This window comes from Dryas octopetala, chromosome 1 (genome assembly GCF_963921425.1).
Source record: "Dryas octopetala chromosome 1, drDryOcto1.1, whole genome shotgun sequence".
Taxonomy (NCBI): Eukaryota; Viridiplantae; Streptophyta; class Magnoliopsida; order Rosales; family Rosaceae; genus Dryas; species Dryas octopetala.
The window spans coordinates 13,876,496-13,897,301 of record NC_141366.1 but is presented as its reverse complement, the minus strand read 5'-3'; the positions used below and the strand labels follow the sequence as shown (position 1 = coordinate 13,897,301).

Below are 20,806 nucleotides of genomic sequence, written 5' to 3'. Positions count from 1 at the left end.
CTATTTATATTTCTATCAACTATTTATTAATACATTATATTTATTAATCACAATTTTAATATTCACAATTTTAATATTTGTATTTATTAATACTCACAATTTTAATATATTTATTTATTAATCCGTTTGCTAAATATTTATATTTACAATTTTAATACTTTTTACAATTTATTTCTATCATCTATTTAATATTCACAATTTTTTTAATTAAAAACTCTAAATGACTACCGGTCTTAGTTTAAGAAAGTCTTATAAAATGGACTGGACTCTAAGTCTCACTTTTTTTAATCCATTATATTTCTATCAATTTTTTAATCCATTATATTTATTAATCAAAATTTTTTAAATGATAAATATTCAAAAATATGAATATTTATTTAAATATTCATTTTAAATGATAAAATAAAGGATATTTTTTATTTTTCATAAAAAATGTGGGGGCATTTTGGACATGAAAATTTCATTCCGATTCCCCCTCCCTCATTTCAGACCCCCCCCCCCTAAGGAATCTCATTCCTGATTTTGATGGGCTCCACATACATTTTATTTCCCCTCCAAGTTTAGTAAACAAGGGAATGAAAATGATTCACATTCCCAACTGTTAAGTAAACAAGGGAATGTGAATCATTATCATTCCCAACTGTTAAGTAAACACAAGAATGTGAATGAGAATGATTCTCAAATGTTAGTAAACATAGGAATGAGAATCATTCTCATTCCCTTTAGGTAAACATGCCCTAATAGTTAGCACATGCAAACATATGTTTTACTCAAATTTTTTAATCTAAACTTTCTATGAAAATAGACAATCTACCTATTTCAATTTATTTTTTAGACTTGTTTAATTTAGTTCCAAAAAAAAAAAAAAGACTTGTTTAATTTAATTACGGAGTGGGCTTCTTGTTCTATCTCGGGCCATATATTTTGGTTCATTTTTTTTTTTTAAATTATTATCTAGGTGTATTGTGGTTAATGTTTTTGTAGCGGGCAGGCCTTCCTTTGGGCCTCCTAGTCTTTCTACTTCAAATTTCCCTATCAATGGCTTACTACTATCCTGTGGTACCATTATTTGGACAACTCAAAAATTGAAGAAATAACATTTTATGTCAAAACTAGAGAAACAAAGTTGGGTAAACATAGATACTCATAGAGTAAGAGTAGAAGTATCATATTTTTGGTAAGATAACAGTTTTGCTCACCTCCTTTAACTTAGGTGTATGCTCACCTCCCATCTAAAATGCTGCCATGTGTTTAAAAAATTAACCATGAGTTAATCTATTGTATTTAATTATTTATGATATTATAATGATGAGAGAGAAAAATAATTTGACAACTCTTTTCTACTTTTATCCTTATTTTTTATTACTCAACTTTTTTCCACTTTTTTATTACCTATTAATTTTTATTTTTTTTATTTAATTATTTCTAATAATTTTTGCTTCTTTTGTTTTTTTGCTCTTCTCCAGTACGCCTCTAGTATCTAAAAAACCACATGCATTTAATAATTTTTGCTTTTTTTTTTTTTTGCTCTTTTCTAGTATGCCTCCAGTACCCAAAAAGCCATATCCAATTTTTTTGGGTCTTCTCATGTATACACCTTTTATCTAATTTTTTAATTGATTAAAAAAAATAATCCAACAACACTTTTTTTTTTTTTTGACAGTATTTTAAATGGGAGGTGAGCATACACCTGAGTTAAAGGAGGTGAGCAAAACTGCTCTCTTTTGGTAATACATGTTTATTACGTCTCTAATAAATGTGGGGTTCCTCATTTCTATTAGAGATGGTACACGTGATATAAAAAAATATAGTACTCTAGCATATTTCATGATCATATAAATTATAATTTCGACAACAATTAATGAACAAATTCCTTGAATCTATGCAAACTGCTTATTTCTAAGTATAGAGATAATTATTGGAATCCAAAAACTTATGTTATTTGTTTGTGGATAAATCCACTTTGTAAATTCAGCGTGAAGAACATATATTGCTGTTAGGATCATGTATATATATAGGCAAAGGAAGGATAATAGGCTTATAGTGCAAATCTAGAATCAATCAATCAATAATCAAACTCTGACGTAATAGCAAATCAAAACAAGAATGATATTTTAATAAACCACATGTTATGAATATTAATATTTATGTGACTGTATATATTTATTTAATATATTTGTTATTTATCTAATGTATTAAATAAAGGGTAGAAGTTCTATTCCATGTAAAACTAGAAGATTTAGATGTTCATTAGGTCATCCCTGAATCTTATAAATAAAGGACCTTTATGAAGGGAAAAATAATCCCTCACTTGCTGATCACTTCTCTCTCTTTTCTATTATTTTTATAACAGATAACATGTTATCAGCACGAATCGCTCTAGGTATAATTTTTTTATATTTGTTTTCTCTCTCAAGCCCATGTTGTGCCGAGATTACCTTACTAGGATCATATTTCCTATATACGGCACACGGGTCTCTTTTGTTTGTTTGGTTGTGCGTACCTATTACCATATGCATGATATAGTTGAGATATTGGACTGTTGATTTGATTACCTACCCACTCACCTATTCGGTTGCAGGTTGCTGTTTTAAAGAGTTTTCTCTTTTGTCTACTTGTGATAATAACTTAGTCTTTGGTTTATATATTTCTTGAATGAGCAAATTATAATTTAGTAACTCAACTTTTCATGTTGTTTCAACTTAGTATCCCAATTTTGAAAATTTTCAAAAAAGTACCTCAACTTTCATTTTGTGTCAAAATAGTACCTCTGTTAGTTTTACTGTCAAATAAACCGTTATCTGCTAACGTGACATAGGTATTTTCGTCTTTTTTCTCAAAATTTAAAAATAATAATATTTTTTAAAACTTTTGAATAAAAAAATTCATAAAATAATTAAAATAAAAAAATTTCTTAAATAAAAACCTTTTCCCTTCCCCCTTCCTCAGCCCCCTCCCTCAACTCCTCCTTACCTCTCTCCCTCCCCACCCCAGCCCCCCCGACCCACCACCTTTCACCTAGCCCCGACCCACTCGCCGCCCCTCACCCCCGACCCACCCCCCTCCCCTCACCCCCTTACCCCACCCAGGCCACCGCCTTCCCCTCGCTCGCAAACCCCCTAGCCCCCTCCCACCCAACCCTATCGCACCTAAAACGAAGGGGAAAATAAACCAGAAAAACCCAATGAGCGAATGTTCCAGAGCTTGTGAATGTCATCGACCAAGAGCACGTCCGAGTCCAAGTAAATAACCCGGTCCACCCAACAATCCAACATGTCGCCCAGGTAATTTCTCACGTAGTTGAGCGGGTTCTCTAGCGTGAGACGAATCGAGGATGAGATGAGGATGATGACGGTGTCCTCGCGGAAGGGAAAGTGGATTGGACAAGTTGGGTGAGGACCCAGGCATCACGCCCAAGCCTAGCTAGTTGTTCCAATTAAACCAGCATGTCCACCATTGATGGCTCTCGTCTTTTTGGGTGCAAGGCTGAGTGAGGGGCGGCAGGTGGGTCGGGGTTGGGTGAGAGGTGGTGGGTTGGGTGGGGAGGGAGAGAGGTGGGGAGGGAGAGAGGCAGGGAGAGGTTGAGGGAGGGGGCTGGGGAAGGGGGAGGGGGAAAGATTTTTATTTTAAGAAATTTTTTTATTCAAAGTTTTTAAAAATATCATTATTTTTTAAATTTGGAAAAAAAAACGAAAATACCGCTGCCACGTCAACAGATAACGGTTTATTTGACAGAAAAATTAACCAAGGTATTATTTTAACACAAAATGAAAGTTGAGATACTTTTTTGCAAGTTTTCAAAGTTGGGGTACTAAGTTGAAATAATATGTAAAATTGAGGTACTAAATTGTAATTTGCTCTTCTTTAATCTATGAATAAGATTTTCATTGGTGTTGACTAGCTATGTGTCATCCCTAACCTATTATTATTGCTCAGGTTGGTTTGTGTGATTCTTAAATTGATTTACGTGCATCTTTATCAATTTAATTACACTTTATTTGATTAAAGTAACTAATATTTTTATTGATCAACTATACGTACATACCCATTTAAAATTGCAAGCTTCTATACTTGTTTCATTGATAAAGGTTATGTTTATATTGATCTACTTCATATATGAGTATTATCATATTGAACCTTTAATTAAATATAATATTTTTATTGCCTTTGTTAATATGTATGTGCTATATCTTTTATATTTCTTATTTGTACACACACACACACACACACACACACACACACACACACACACACACACATATATATAGATATACAAGAATGTTCTAAAGCTAACCAGTTAGCAAGTTAATACAAAACTAAGCACCATGTTGGCCCACCATACAATGTAATCTCAAAATTTGAACCGTTAATTTTTTATGCCCTATTTCAAAGAATTATCTCTGTAAAAAAATCTCCAAAATCGAAAATTATTTAGTCATTTGATTGTAATAACAACTATTTATATACTTTTATCGAAAACAGTGATCGTCTATTTATTTGATCACAACTAGATGACTATATGATTTCTGATTTAGTTAATTTTTTGTAATGATGATCTTTGAAGTAGGGCCTAAAAAATAGACGGTTCGGATTATGAGATTAGTTATGTGGTGGGCCCAAAAGCATGGTTAGCTTCCTATTAACTTGCTAACTAGTTAGTTTTAGAGCATTCCTCATATACATCCAATACTTGCTTCAAGTTTATCATCAAGTTTATCTGGATTAAATATTCCATGATCCTGAAATTGATTGAGAGGTCTGAAGTTTCTCAATCCTAAGTGAGTGCCAAAAGAGCATCCTATGCAAATTGATTGATAATCCTAATTAAGTGAGTGCCAAAGGTGCCTCCTATGTAATCAAGAACCTATTGTTCCTTTTGATTTTGGAACCAAAAGTTCCCGTGGACCTACATATTTCAAAGCTGAAATTAAGCTTATTGGATCCCAATTGCATGAACTAAAATGTTCCCATTACATATTATTTTGGATCCTAATACAATATTCTTTTGTTATGTAGTGTCCAAAAAGTCACCGGCAAGAACTATCTCTTGGGACTTGGAGATACAATCCAAGAGAACAATGAAGCATCTTTGCAAGATCGTGCAAAAGTTATGATTTTTCTTCGTCATCAGCTTGACGAAGGGCTGAAAAATGAATACCTCACTGAGGAAGATCCTTTTGTCCTTTGGACCAACTTAAAGGAAAGATATGACCACCAAAAGACTGTCATCCTCCCAAAGGCACGCTATCATTGGATGCACCTGCAATTGCAGGATTTCAAGACAGTCAGTGAATACAATTCAGCAATGTTCAAAATCATCTCTCAATTAAGATTGTGTGGGGATAGAGTGACTGAAGAGGACATGCTAGAGAGAACTTTCTCAACATTCCATGCCTCTAATGTGGTCTTGCAACAACAATATTGTGAGCACATATTCCAAAAATACTCTGAATTGATTGCATGTCTCCTAGTGGCCAAGCAAAATAATGAATTGTTGATGAAAAATCATCAATCTCGCCCAAGTGGATCTAATCCGATTCTTGAGGCGAACGCCAACTCTGCCCCCATTCTTGAAACGAACCATACAAATGACCATGCAAACAATCGTGGGCGTAATAATGGGCAAGGCCGTAATCAAGATAATGATAATCTTGGTCGTGGCCAAAATAACAAATGGAATCGGGATGGTCATAATCGTTCCTCCAATAACTGATCTATACAATACCACTGTCAAAGGAATAACAATAGTGGGAGACAAGAAAGCGTTAGAGGTTCATTCAATAGGACCTCTAATAAAAATGATGATATTTATGATCGGTGTGGAATGAAAGGACATTGGGCACGTGTTTGCCGCACTGCCAAACATATTGCTGATCTTTATTAGGCATCAATGGAAAAAGGGAAAAAAAAAAAAAAAGAAAAAAAAAAAGGCAAATCATGTTCATTATGATGGACCAGTGGATATATCCTACTTGGACATGTCAGATTTCTTTGAAGACTCTAATGGGAGGATTGATCACTTTATTGGGAGAGGAGTTCATGATACTGATTAAGTTTTTTAGTTCAATTTCTATGTTTTTAGTTTTCATTTAGAGATAGATTTCTATTTATCTCGTTTTAGTTGGCTTTAGGGTTTGATTCCATTTTAAAACTTCAATAATGTTGGTGATATTTTGCATTCAATAAAATTCCTTTGGATTTCCTTAGTATTTACACTTATTATATTTCTTTCTTAAAGAAAAAAAAAAGGCATTGAGATATTTAAAGGCTTGATCAAAAGCCAATTGAATTTTAGGGTCTTTAACTCTAAGTGAATGCTCTAAAAAGAGCCATATTATATCACTCAAAAGTGCTAAGTTCCGAATTGATTATGCTTGCAAATACATAGAGGTGATATTGAAGCAAGAAATGGCTCAAATATCATTTTGATCCTATGAAATTTCCAATGGAAATATGATATGTTGAACCCATAAAGGGTGATAATTTTTCAGCCGTTAGGGGGAGAAAGGCCGATTCTTGTTGAACGGCGTGAAATTTATGAAAAGCATCATCATCATCTTTGCTTGATCCTTAGTATGAACCTATAGTTCAAAGGATCATTCACTTGCACAAATTGCAAGTCAATTATTATATGTGTTGATACAAATAAAGTGACAAAGTCACATGTTTCGATTGCAAATGGCCCAGCCAGGTTGATGTCCATGTAGGACAACTTGATAATATGAATGACACACCTAATGCATTAAAAATCTATAGGCTCCCAAAGGTTCAGACCATATGGAAAGGTCCATACAAGCCCAAATGAGATGACAGTCTTAGAAAAGACACAAATCTATGAGATGAGAATTAAAGCTCCTAAAGAGGCTTGGGTAACCAATAGCTTAAAATATCTTTATGCATACATAAGAGGATTGTGGGATACAAATTAACAAGATGATCATCAATGATATATTGATTCATAGTACGTACTGAATTGATTAAGGGCTATGTTGATAAGAAATCACGTTTATGATAATGTCGACAAATAAAATGAATGGTCAAATTGGAAAGAGGCAATTCCAGTAAATTTGATGATTAAGAAACGTGGATTAATTGGACCTATAGTCCAAACACCAAATTAGAGATTACAAATGGGTGTTTGTTGTAAAGCAAAATTAAATCGCTAATATGACACACAATTTCTCAATTAGACATGAGATTTAATACTATAGATGCAGCCACGAAACGTCTTCACTGCATATGGAGATTTATATATATATATATATATATGAAATGCTTGAGGCACATTACCAAGCAATTTCTTAAGGGATTTAAAGCCTAATTTCTATTAAAATATACATAGTACCATGAAAGACATGAGTTGCTTAAAGCAAATTCTTGAAGGATTCAAAGAGCCTGAAGCTCAAATTATGTACTCAAGTTTATTACCATAAATATGGCTTAAATTGCCTCGATGAGTACTTTGATAATAGATAAATTGAATTTGAATTCAATGTCGTTGCAACGTATTCAAAACTCTTGGATAAATCAATTGGAGCTCCTGAAGAGCCTTTGAAAACATACAAAAATTTGTATATATTAATGGTCGGTTATGCCATGTAATTTCTCCAATGATCCAAGTATTGATTTCCTTCTTTTAATTTTTCGATCCCTTATCAATAATAGGGAGTACATGAGATTTGAGAATAATATCTAACCATTTAATTTAGTGGAACTACATTTTGTTGGCATTGTTTAAATCTCAACATGAATTCAATGGAGAGTTAATTACACTTACACCTCCTGAGGTTTATCGTCTTTTCACATACACCCCCTGGGGTTTCAATAATTACACATACACCCCCTGAGGTTTCAAAACTATTGCATATAACCCCCTACAAGAGAAAAAAATAAATAAAAAAAAAAAGAAAATATTTGTATTGAGGTTGAACCTTACACCTTGAGTAATCTTATTAGGTCATTTTATCCCTTAGTATGCCTTTTTGCATAATTTCTCATCATTTTTTGTCTCACTATAGGGGGTTATATGCAACAATTTTAAAACCTCAGGGGGTGTATGTGTAATTATTGAAACCCCAGGGGGTGTATGTGAAAGGACAATAAACCTCAGGGGGTGTAAGTGTAATTAACTCTTCAATGGATGATCCCCTACTGATATTCTTAATTGCATGTGCACTACTAAACTTTACTGTTTAGAATATGACATTTGTGATGAATTATCAACCAGTCAAATTATAGCTTGCTGTTAATAGGAGGAGTAACTCATCAATGGGAGCATCCAACCATTTTGCGTGCTGTACTCTTTTTCCTTCAACAAAGTTTTTGTTCCACTGGGCTTTTCCTAGCAATTTTTTCATGAGGTAGCATTATGCGCATCCAATATCGATCGTATCTATGATCTTGCAAATTGTTGTGCTCTTTTTGCTTCGCTTTGGTTTTCTCCCACTGGATTTTTCAAGCAAGGTTTTAACGAGGCAACTGTCACTAATTGAAGAACTTATCAGGGGGAACGTGCCATCAAACAAAGCAATCACACTGTACACTTTTCTCTTCATCCAAAGTTTTTGTTCCATTGGGTTTTCTTGGCAAAATTTTAACAAGGCAATGTCGCACGTCTACCACAGTTATGAGAAACATATGAAGATTGTACTCTTTTCCTTAGCTAATCTTTTTCCCATAGGGTTTTTACTAGTAAGGTTTTTAATGAGGCATATTTGATGTGTAAGGGACATCCAAGGAGGAGTGTTATGAATATTAGTATTTATGTGGCTGTCCATATTTATCTAATGTATTTGTTATTTATCTGATGTATTAGATAAAGGGTATGACTCTTATTCCATGTAAAACTAAGAGATTTGGATGTTCATCCCAAGTCATCCCTGAAGCTTACAAATAAAGACCTATGTGAAAGGAAAAATAATCCCTCAATTTTTGATCACTTCTCTCTCTTTTCTATTATTTTTATAACACCACATTAATTAATTAAGGCTCTTTTAAATTTTACCCACTTGAACTTTGGGCTCAATTTTACTTTACCACCTAAAAAAAATGGTGTCAATTTACCACCTGAATTAACAATTTGTTGCAGTGTACCACTTATGACTAATTTTGTCAAAATTTTTGTTAAAAATAAGAGTGTTTTGGTCTTTTTCAAATTCCTATTGTACGTTAGAAAAAAAAAAAATGATTTTTTTACACTTTACGTGCTTTGACACAATAAAAAACTGACTTGAAAAGACCAAATTACACCCTTAATTTTAACAAAAGGTTAGACAAAATGAGACAGATGGGGTACATTGCAACAAATTTTTAATTCAGGTGGTAAATTGACACAATTTTTTTTTAGGTGGTGAAGTGAGATTTAGCTCAAAATTCAAATAGGTAAAGTGTAATAAAGCCATTAATTAAATATCCAAAATCAAGCAATAATTTCCATGCATAGGGACCATAGGGGCAAGTGGTCCCCTTTTATCGGCATAATTGTTTTTCTTAATTTTCTCATGAAACTTGCCACATTGGGCAAATATGGTTGCATTTACAGCATATGGCTCTCGGTATCTTTCCAAGTGCTTAGTAGTGTATTTTTTCATCTCCACGCGCATGTATATGAATAGATTGCGTTGAAACTTACTTTTTTAATTTGCTGGATTTGTAGTTTAAAATCTTTCAAAAATAGAATTTGAGAGTAAATTATTATTTTTTCTATTGAAATGAAACATAAACATTATGCATCATTGACTTTGAGTGACATGATTGGAGAAACAAAACAAACAAAATTTGTTTTTTCTTCCATTAGCTTCCAAACATTCCAAAAGGCAAATTAAGCTATATATATAACAAAAAAAAAAAAAAAAAGCATTTGATAACTTAATTACATCTTAACAACTTAAGTTTTTTAGTATAGTACGTAAACCAAATGCTAAATTTAGTAAATTTATTTATCAAATGATATGTCATTGTTTTCTTTTTTGTTAAAATTATATGTTTGTGTTAGTATTTTATTGGTTGAAAATGAAAAAATATTAGAATGAACTCAAATTTTAATTAATAAAACATTATCATATCATTTCATGAATATATTTGATGACTCTAGTACTGCAAATTATTTTGGTTCTCTCAATAGGAAAGAAATGATGCCACTTTGTCTTGAAGTTGATTATGATAGAGAGGTAGATGTACAGTCGTTGGTACTAAAGTCGCAGTCAAGTTATTGGAGTTGGTCTCTATTCGTATACATGCCGCGTGCATGTATACAAATAGATTGGGCTGAAACTTACTTTTTTAATTGGCTGAATTTATTGTTTAAAATCTTTCATAAATAGGATTTGAGAGTAATTTATTATTCTTTCTATTGAAATGAAACATAAACTTTATGCAACATTGACTTTAAGCGACATGATTGGAGAAACAAAACAAACAAAATTTGTTTTTTCTTCCATTAGCTTCCAAACATTGCAAAAGGCAAAATAAGCTATAAAAGCAACGCCTTTTTCCTTGCGTATTGTAAGAAGAGGCAAGGAAATGGTTGTTGCTTACGCAAAGGGAACAAGGATTTCCTTGCCTATTGCGAGAATAGGCAAGGAAAGGGTTGTTGCCTATGAAAAGGCAATGAGGATTACCTTGCCCAAATTTCTTGTAGTGATATTAGGCAACAATAGAGTCGTTGTCTATAAATCACAGGACCGCCCCCGGATTCCACCCTGAAAACCCGGAGAGGTCCTGCGGGAATCCAAATTCAAGGAAAATCCTACCGAAAATTCGGCAGAACCTCCCCTGAAAATGGACTAACCCAGAAATTTTATACCTGTTAAAAAGCACTTCTATACAGCAACCACCTCTACCACAACCAAAATAGGGTCTCAGACCCAACAATTTCAAAGAAAAACCATCTAAGAATTTTAAGTGTGATCATCAGAGCCACTATCCTAATATAAGAAACTTTTACAATAATATTAACTGGCGTCTACAGAGTCCGACTTGAGAGATAGATGTAATTGCCTCGACGTGTTTGGCTCGACCTCCACCAAAGCTATTACCTGGGGGGACAATTTAAAACAAAACAAGAAAACGGTGAGATAGGCTCAGTGAGTGGACAGTTAAATGGAAATGAAAATCAAAGATTTAATATCTTTTCAGAAAACCCTTTTTACACACGTTTAAACTCTAAAACCTTAGAATGTCCTTTGAAATCCTCCAGTTTTTAAAACCATTTCTCAGTAAAATATAAAATATGAAGTTGAAAATCAAACTTTGAAATCCAAGTTCTCAAACTGAAATCGATATTGTCAATTTATAAATAAATAACTTGAGCTGAAAACTTTCTTCTCAAACATTCTCAATATATTGAAAATCAATAAAACTGTTCAACTGAAACCGTCTTACTTAAAAACCTTTTGTTGCCATAAACTCATCACTTAAAATACTTAACAGTTAAAAACACACACCAGTCAGATACCCATAGAATCTGTCATACATGCGCAGAGCCGAGGATCTGTCATATGCATGCAGAGCCATAAATAATCTGTCATACATGCGCAGAGCCGAGAATCTGTCATACGCATGCAGAGCCATAAATAATCTGTCATACATGCGCAGAGCCGAGAATCTGTCATACGCATGCAGAGCCACAAATTCTGTCTTACGTGCGCAGAGCCGAGAGTCTGTCGTACGCACGCAGAGCCGGATATTCTGTCGTACGTGCACGCAGAGCGGCCCCCAAAGGGCGAAGCATCCCGACACACGGCCCAAAGCCTATATGTGCATCGTGATGGGTCCCAAAGACCTTTTAAATCTGAAACCTGGAGGGTACTGTAAAGGTGGTTTGAAAACCATTTTTTTATATCTCAATGCCACGCAAAATAATTTCTTAAAAATGAAAAGTCCCAATGAGATTCTCACACGTTTTACTATCAACTCAAGGCTTTCTCAAAACTTTGAAATCAATTTCCTTTCAATAAATTATTGTATAAATCACTTTTGAAATCGTACATCTCTATCGACTCTTAAAACCACATTTATTCGTCAATCTCGTATGAAAAATCATTTAATAAAACTTAAAGTAAGAACATTAGTCAAACTAACGGAAATGTAAACTTTGGAAATCATAATCACTTATAACAAATTCAACCCCAAAATATTTTACTCAATCCATACTCAAATAAAACTCGGGATAAGCAAATAAATTCAACCATAAAATAAACAAAATGTTTTTAAAACAAAAGTCTACTCACAGTGATAGCCCTAGCTTCGATCCTCCGCCGAATCGTTCCGAGCCGCGGTCGTCTCGCCTATAAAATAGACAATCGACGAAATATAATTAGTTCCGACTCAAGGCACTTAAATGAAAATGTGTGCTTAACTTAACGTCACACCCGCCTCCCATTCTAGTTCGACGATTCCCAAACTCTACTCATAGACCCAAAACTCCTACATAAACACTCTGGAAGCTCTCCGGCTCAGCCTAACCAAAAACGTCATAACCAAGATCAATAACTCACTCCACAATTGCCCACAATTAATCCTTTATTTACGAATGACAGCGGGGGTTCGGACTCACTGCAGGAGCCGTCCAAAGTGGCTGCCCCAACTCCAAATTCAACCAAGAAATGCCTAATTCCTCAAACCCACTCAATCCTTCAATCTTAAACCACAATTGGGGTTCCTAGGAATATAATTTATTATTTAAAACGACAAAAATAGCCCTCTAGTCCGAAAATTAAAGAACAACCCGACATGGCTTCAAAACCCAGAAATTTCCAATTCCTATATACTCGAAATTAATCAACATCAATTAGGAAAATGAAAACCTAAAGGAAGAGGAAGAAATCTCACCAAAAATAGGGATGAAATGGGCTGAGATTTGGCCGGAAATCCGGCGAACAGTGGCGGCGGCTGGGCTTTCTCTGGCCTCGTTCTCGCGCGTGTGGGAGCTGGGCTGTAAGGGGGAGGTTGCTGGGGGCTCGCCGGTGGCCTGGGCAGGTCGGGTAGTGGCCGGAATTGACCGGGCTGGGCTGGGCTGAGCTAGTCGCGCACAGAGGAAAGGGGGAGAGAGAGAACTCGGGGAGAGAGAAGGCCGGAGGGGTGGTCGGCGCCTGGGGGAAGCTCGCCGGATCCAGAGGCTGGCCAGAGGTGGCCGGTGATGGTGAGTGGGGTGGCTGGGGCTGGTGGGCGCAGGGGAGAGGGTGCGGGGGAGAGGAAAACCGAGAGTGAGAGAGAGAGTGCGGGGGTGATAAATAGAAAGGGAGAGAAGGTTCTAGAGAGAGAGAGAGAAAGTTCAAAAAAAATCAGATTTTTAAACCTAATTTGTCATTTTACGAAATTGCCCCTCACTTCAAACGCCTATATCTTCCAATCTGTAACTCGGATCGAAGCGTGCTACGTGTCTATGAACTCGGGGGATCGAAACCTATCTAACGGACCCAAGGTCAAAGTCGAAAACCCATTTATTTTAAAAGTCAACTTTTGGTCAAGCTTAAATTAAAACAAAAATAAATATTTAAATCAAAACCCTTTTTATTTTCCAAATAAATCTCATAATCTTTAAAATGAAATTCCACACCTTAAAAAATATCTCTTAAAAACATAGTTAAATAAAAATTTAAATTTCTAGTAAAAATTTGGGTCGGGTCGTTACAATAAATAAAATAGGCAATGACGACACTGTTGCATAATGTAGTAGGCAACGAGGCCATCGTTGCTCAATCCTTCGGAAAATTATATTTGAGTCATAATAGACAACGATAAAGTCGTTGCCAATTTTGCAACGACCGCCGAAATCGTTGCTCTAAAACTAACTAGTTAGCAAGTTAATACAAAGCTAATCATGCTTTTAGGATTACCACATAACTAATCTTATAATCCGAACTGTCAATTATTTAGGTCATACTTTAAAGATCATCATTACAAAAAATCAACTAAATCGGAAATCATTTAGTCATCGAATTGAGATCAAATAAATAGACGATCAATGTTTTCGATAAAAGTATATAAATAGTTGTTGTTATAATCAAATGACTAAATGATTTTTGATTTTGGAGATTTTTTACAAGGATGATCTTTGAAGTAGGGCCTAAAAAATAGACCGTTCGAATTTTGAGTTTACATTGTGCGGTGGGCCCAACAGAGTTTACATAATAAAGTCCTTCCTCGATTTGAAGGGTATTTCCCCCTATTTGAAGCGTATTTCCCTTCCTAGGGTGTAGAATGGGCTTTGTAGAGGCTGCATGTTAGGTTTTAACTCCGAGATTTTGGGCAGAGTCCAAAATCTTGGAGTTAAAACCTATCATAAACCCGTCAAAAAAAAATAAAAGGACTAAATAAAAACCCTAAATCACTACCGGGCTTAGTCTAAGAAAAACGCATAAAATGGACTGGACTCTAACTTTACCTTAAAAATATAGTCAGCATTTTTTTTTGGTATTTTGCAATTAAAAATACCATATACCTTTTTTTATATATATATATTTTCAATCATAAATCCATTCAACCATATAAGTCCATTCAACTATAAATCCATTCATTCAAAATCTATTCATTAAAGCAATCAATATTTGTTCAAGATAACAATCAATTGCATGTGTACCAAAACCTAACTGCCTAGACTTACAAATTATTGTCATGGCAGCAATTTACCTACAATTTGAACATCTACACCCTTGTTCAATCATCTGCCCACATTTACAAAAATCAGAACTAGTGTACTAGCACTTGCCTTCTTTACCAAAAATATGGCATGGCAGCATAACTTGATCTAAATATCAACAAAATGACAAACCCTAAATACCTAATATCTCCCAATAGGGCTACATATAAGTCAAGGTCACAAACTCTCCCCATTTGATCAACCTGCACCTTACCAATTTATACTTGAGTGTAACCGCTTTGTTTGTTCTTTGCATTACTCCAATGAAAACATACAAGAAAATTACTATCAATACTGCACAGAGAATTCATTTACACCACTCAACATGCATATAACTCAAACTTCGCTTGTATACCTGCAAATGCCTAGATTAACTCAACCACATTGAGATTTGGAAGTAGATTGAACACATCCTGCAATTTCAACCAAAACAAATATGGATGGAAACATTGAATTCACTTAATTTTATAATAGATCAATCTGGAAGAAAAAAAAAATGAGTATATAGGAAGAGCAATACATCAAACAAGTTACCTGCTGGAAGGCAAAAAGATGTACAAAACTACATAAACCAACAACCACACTCAATTGCATAAATCAACAAGCAAGCACATTCACTTCAGCCGACTGGTGAAGACATCTTTAGCCAGAATTGTTTAAGAACTACATAAACAAAAAAAATGAAAGGTTTATATTTTAAAAACCTAGCTCTTAGTTGGAGGGGTCAGGAATAGCCATTTTCATGTAAGTTTTAATATTTTCCAACACAATATTGTAAAAAACATATACAAATGAAACCGTATGAAAAGGGACAAAAAAGAGCACAATTAAAATGTTTAAACATGGTTCCATCCTTGGTGTGGACCATTATACCAAAAACTGAATGTATTCGATAACCTGGGAACCAAAAAAATAATAAGAATGAAACTCCAGTTAGTCAACAATTTGGAATGTACCTCTAATAAAAATGATGCTTTATCTCTCTTTTGATCACTATGGGGAATGAGCTCTCTCAATATTTGGAATCTGCAATAGTAACTTTAAGGGTCAATCACGATAATAATGTTTTCAAATGTTATAATTTATTATAATTAGCACATACAGACTATAAAAATTATATTTATACAAACACAAATGTAATTTTTAAAAAAATTAATATACAATCAACAATGAAAGTACACAATGAAGAACATTACAATCAACTATATGAAAAACAACACAATGTCATCAGAATGATGATATTTATTAGCCATCTAATACCAAACAAAAATACTCCTTGAAATGTGCAGTAGCATGATTTATATCAAAACTGTAATGACAAAGATTCCACCAAAGTTCAAAACGAGCTAGATCGCAATAAGGATAGCCAATACTTCCTTGACTTGACTGTCTAAGCATTCGGGGTAAAACAGAGAACTAAGAAAGAGAGAGTACCAATGGTCCAAGACAATACCTATCCTGCACAACCTTTTTTGGTGGAACGTACTGAGTTGAATTTTGAAGATCATAGTACAAACCAATTGTATGGGAAATGCATGAAATTAAATAGAAACAAAATAAGACAAGAAAAAATGGCTTGTTTGATATAATATCTGTACATTGAAATTAATTTTCATTTTTTTAGAAGAAATATACAGTAAAAACAAATTACAATAACCCAAAAGAAAGATATAGTAATAAATAAACAAATAAATTAGCATAAGGACCTGAAAAAATCTAGAAAAACGCAGAGGGGATGGTATAGGAGGAGGCTTTGTTGTGGTCTGGTGCTCCCCATTGGAGGATTTCTGTGTCATATTCTTAGATTCCTCTAAAATCCAAACACCTATAAGAATTACCAAACAATCAAACTCTAAAAAGTAATATCAACAAATTAGTACTGAAATAATCTCAGATTGACACAAGCCTTCAAATTATACAGAGACTACAAGATCAATTTTTTTCTTCGGAGATTAAAAATGAACTTCTAATTAGAACAAGGAGGATGGAGCTTGAAGTCAACCTGAAAAATAGCCTCAGAGGAAGAAAACTCAAAACCCTAAACAACCTTTGGATCCCCAAAGCTTAGTAATTAGAAACCAAAACTCAAATCCCAGCAGCCAAAACCCAAATCCAAGCCAACCCAAACCCAGCCCCATCCCTCCTGCCACCGTGGTGGGTTGTCGAGACTGGGGTTTGGGTTTCGGTGAGCAGGGGGAGCGGGGACGCGGGGGGGAGAGGGACGGGGGCGGTGAGGAGAGAGGAGAGAGAAACCGAGGGGGAGAAAGATGAGGGTCGGGGCAGGGCTAAGCATGGCAGGTTAGGTCGGGGCAGGACTGGGCTGGGCTGAGATGTGGAGTTACGGGGCAGGGCGGGGCTGAAAGAACCAGGGGGACGAGAGGGAGAGTGTGAGTGTCTTTGATTTTCTAGAGATTTTGAGTGTTTTTGATATACTAGAGAGAGAGAGAGAGAGAGAGAGAGAGGTGGGTTTGGAAAGGAAGAAAGTTAGAAAAAGAGATTAGAGAGGGAGAAGGAAACATAAGGTGGGAAATTGAAAATTTTCGATCAAGCGGGTAATTCCGAAAAAAATACAAGCTTACAAAAAAATAAAGAATAAAAATTAAAATAAACAATTGTTTTTTTTTTTAAGTTATTAATACAAAAATAAAATTCTTCTTTAATTTTTAAAAAAGTTTATTATGTCAACTTTCTTGATCACCGTTACCTAATTTCAACGATCGGAACCGTTCATTTTCTATGTTCATACTCAAAGATCATCTCTGCAAAAAATCGGCTCAATCGGAATTCACCTACCCGTTCGATTATCATTAGAAAAATCATGATCGTTCATAAGTTCAACCACCGTTACCTAACTTCTACATCTCCGATTAGGTCGATTTTTTACAGGGATGATCTTTGAGTGAGGGACTAAAATATGAATGGTTTGGATCATTGGAAACGCGTTCGAGATATGAGTTTCTATATATAAATACACTTGAAGAGTATTATGCTATTAACTTTTTCGTTGAAACCTTATCGTTTTAATAATTGTGAAGACCACAACGTGATTTCAACGATCGGAGCCTTTCATTTTCTACATTTACACTCAAAGATCAATCTCGTAAAAAATCAGTAAAATCGAAATTCATCTTCATGTTCGATTATCATTAGAAAAACCAAGATCGTTCATAAGTTTGACCACCGTTATCTAACTTCTACATCTTTGATGGGGCCAATTTTTTTAAGGGATGAACTTTGAGTGAGAAACTAAAAAATCAACGGTTTGGATCGTTGGAAACACGATCGAGATGTGAGTTTCTACATATACATACACTTGAAGAGTATTATGCTATTTAACTTTTTCATTGAAACTTTGTCGTTTCAATAATTGTGAAGACCACAACGTGATTTCAACAATCGGAGCCGTTCATTTTCTACGTTTATATTCAAAGATAAATTTTTCAAAAAATCAACCAAATTAGAATTCATCTACCCATTCGATTACATTAGAAAAATCACGATCGTTCATAAGTTCGACCACTATTACATAACTTCTACATCTTTGATTGGGCCTATTTTTTATAAGGATGATCTTTGAGTGAAGAACTAAAAAATGAACGATTTAGATCATTGGAAACACGATCGAGATGTGAGCTTCTACATAGAAATACAAATTCTTTTTTCTTAGCCTATATTCTTGTAAATCAGCAATAAATTCTGTTTTTTCCTTGCCAATAACATTAATGGGCAACGAACGATACGTTGCCTATTATGCTAAAGTTGTTGCCTATGTATTGTTCAATATCTAATGTTCAATCATTGCCCATGACCAACCATTCGAATAGGCAAGGACTTTTCTGTTGTTGCCTATTGTTCCGTTGCCATTCCAAGTTTTCTTGGAAATAGGCAACAAATTCTTTTTCCCTTGCCTATAGCAGTAATGGGCAACGAAGAAAAAACAGTAGGCAAGGAAATCATGGTTGCAATGGTTGGCGCTTCAACCCGCATAAAAATAGGCTACGAGTTGATACTTTCCTTGCCATTTACTCTATTTGGCAACGAAATAAGCGTTGCCTATTCCAAAGGATTCATTGCTGATGAGTTTTTTAATACCAATTTCAGATTCGTTGCCTATGTGCAACTATTCCTTGCCTATTCCCGTTGCCTATTCCATATTTTCTTGTAGTGTGATGCCGCTTTGTCTTGAAGTTGATTTTGATAGAGAGGTAGCTGTACAGTCGTTGGTACTAAAGTCGCAGTTAGGTTATTGGAGTTGGTCTCCATTCGTATACATGCCGCATGCATGTATACAAATAAATTGGGCTGAAACTTACTTTTTTAATTGGCTGAATTTGTTGTTTAAAATCTTTCATAAATAGGATTTGAGAGTAATTTATTATTCTTCCTATTGAAATGAAACATAAACTTTATGCATCATTGACTTTGAGCGACATGATTGGAGAAACAAAACAAACAAAATTTATTTATCAAATGATATGTCATTGTTTTCATTTTTATTAAAATTATATGTTTGTGTTAGTATTTTATTGGTTGAAAATGAAAAAATATTAGAATGAACGCAAATTTTACTTAATAAAACATTATCATATCATTTCATGAATATATTTGATGACTATAGTACTGCAAGTTATTTTGGTTCTCTCAATAGGAAAGAAATGATGCCGCTTTGTCTTGAAGTTGATTCTGATAGAGAGGTAGCTGTACAGTCGTTGGTACTATAATCGCAGTCAGGTTATTGGAGTTGGTCTCCATTCGTATACATGCCGTGTGCATGTATACAAATAAATTAGACTGAAACTTATTTTTTTAATTAGCTGAATTTGTTGTTTAACATCTTTCATAAATAGGATTTGAGAGTAATTTATTATTCTTTCTATTGAAATGAAACATAAACTTTATGCATCATTGACTTTGAGCGACATGATTGGAGAAACAAAACAAACAAAATTTATTTATCAAATGATATGTCATTGTTTTCATTTTTATTAAAATTATATGTTTGTGTTAGTATTTTATTGGTTGAAAATGAAAAAATATTAGAATGAACGCAAATTTTACTTAATAAAACATTATCATATCATTTCATGAATATATTTGATGACTATAGTACTGCAAGTTATTTTGGTTCTCTCAATAGGAAAGAAATGATGCCGCTTTGTCTTGAAGTTGATTCTGATAGAGAGGTAGCTGTACAGTCGTTGGTACTATAGTCGCAGTCAGGTTATTGGACTTGGTCTCCATTCGTATACATGCCGTGTGCATGTATACAAATAAATTAGACTGAAACTTATTTTTTTAATTAGCTGAATTTGTTGTTTAACATCTTTCATAAATAGGATTTGAGAGTAATTTATTATTCTTTCTATTGAAATGAAACATAAACTTTATGCATCATTGACTTTGAGCGACATGATTGGAGAAACAAAACAAACAAAATTTATTTATCAAATGATATGTCATTGTTTTCATTTTTATTAAAATTATATGTTTGTGTTAGTATTTTATTGGTTGAAAATGAAAAAATATTAGAATGAACGCAAATTTTACTTAATAAAACATTATCATATCATTTCATGAATATATTTGATGACTATAGTACTGCAAGTTATTTTGGTTCTCTCAATAGGAAAGAAATGATGCCGCTTTGTCTTGAAGTTGATTCTGATAGAGAGGTAGCTGTACAGTCGTTGGTACTATAGTCGCAGTCAGGTTATTGGAGTTGGTCTCCATTCGTATACATGCCGTGTGCATGTATACAAATAAATTAGACTGAAACTTATTTTTTTAATTAGCTGAATTTGTTGTTTAACATCTTTCATAAATAGGATTTGAGAGTAATTTATTATTCTTTCTATTGAAATGAAACATAAACTTTATGCATCATTGACTTTGAGCGACATGATTGGAGAAACAAAACAAACAAAATTTATTTATCAAATGATATGTCATTGTTTTCATTTTTATTAAAATTATATGTTTGTGTTAGTATTTTATTGGTTGAAAATGAAAAAATATTAGAATGAACGCAAATTTTACTTAATAAAACATTATCATATCATTTCATGAATATATTTGATGACTATAGTACTGCAAGTTATTTTGGTTCTCTCAATAGGAAAGAAATGATGCCGCTTTGTCTTGAAGTTGATTCTGATAGAGAGGTAG

At 34.0% G+C, this 20,806-nt stretch overlaps 1 protein-coding gene across 1 annotated transcript; it reads left to right on the top strand.

Annotated features, from left to right (window-relative positions):
• The first annotated feature begins 3,273 nt into the window (after positions 1-3,273).
• On the top strand, positions 3,274-5,713 carry LOC147298179 (uncharacterized). Its single transcript, XM_086245616.1, has 2 exons — positions 3,274-3,284; positions 5,017-5,713. Exons 1-2 carry the CDS (start codon positions 3,274-3,276, stop codon positions 5,711-5,713), a joined length of 708 nt encoding a protein of 235 aa, XP_086101742.1.
• The last annotated feature ends 15,093 nt before the right edge of the window (positions 5,714-20,806 follow it).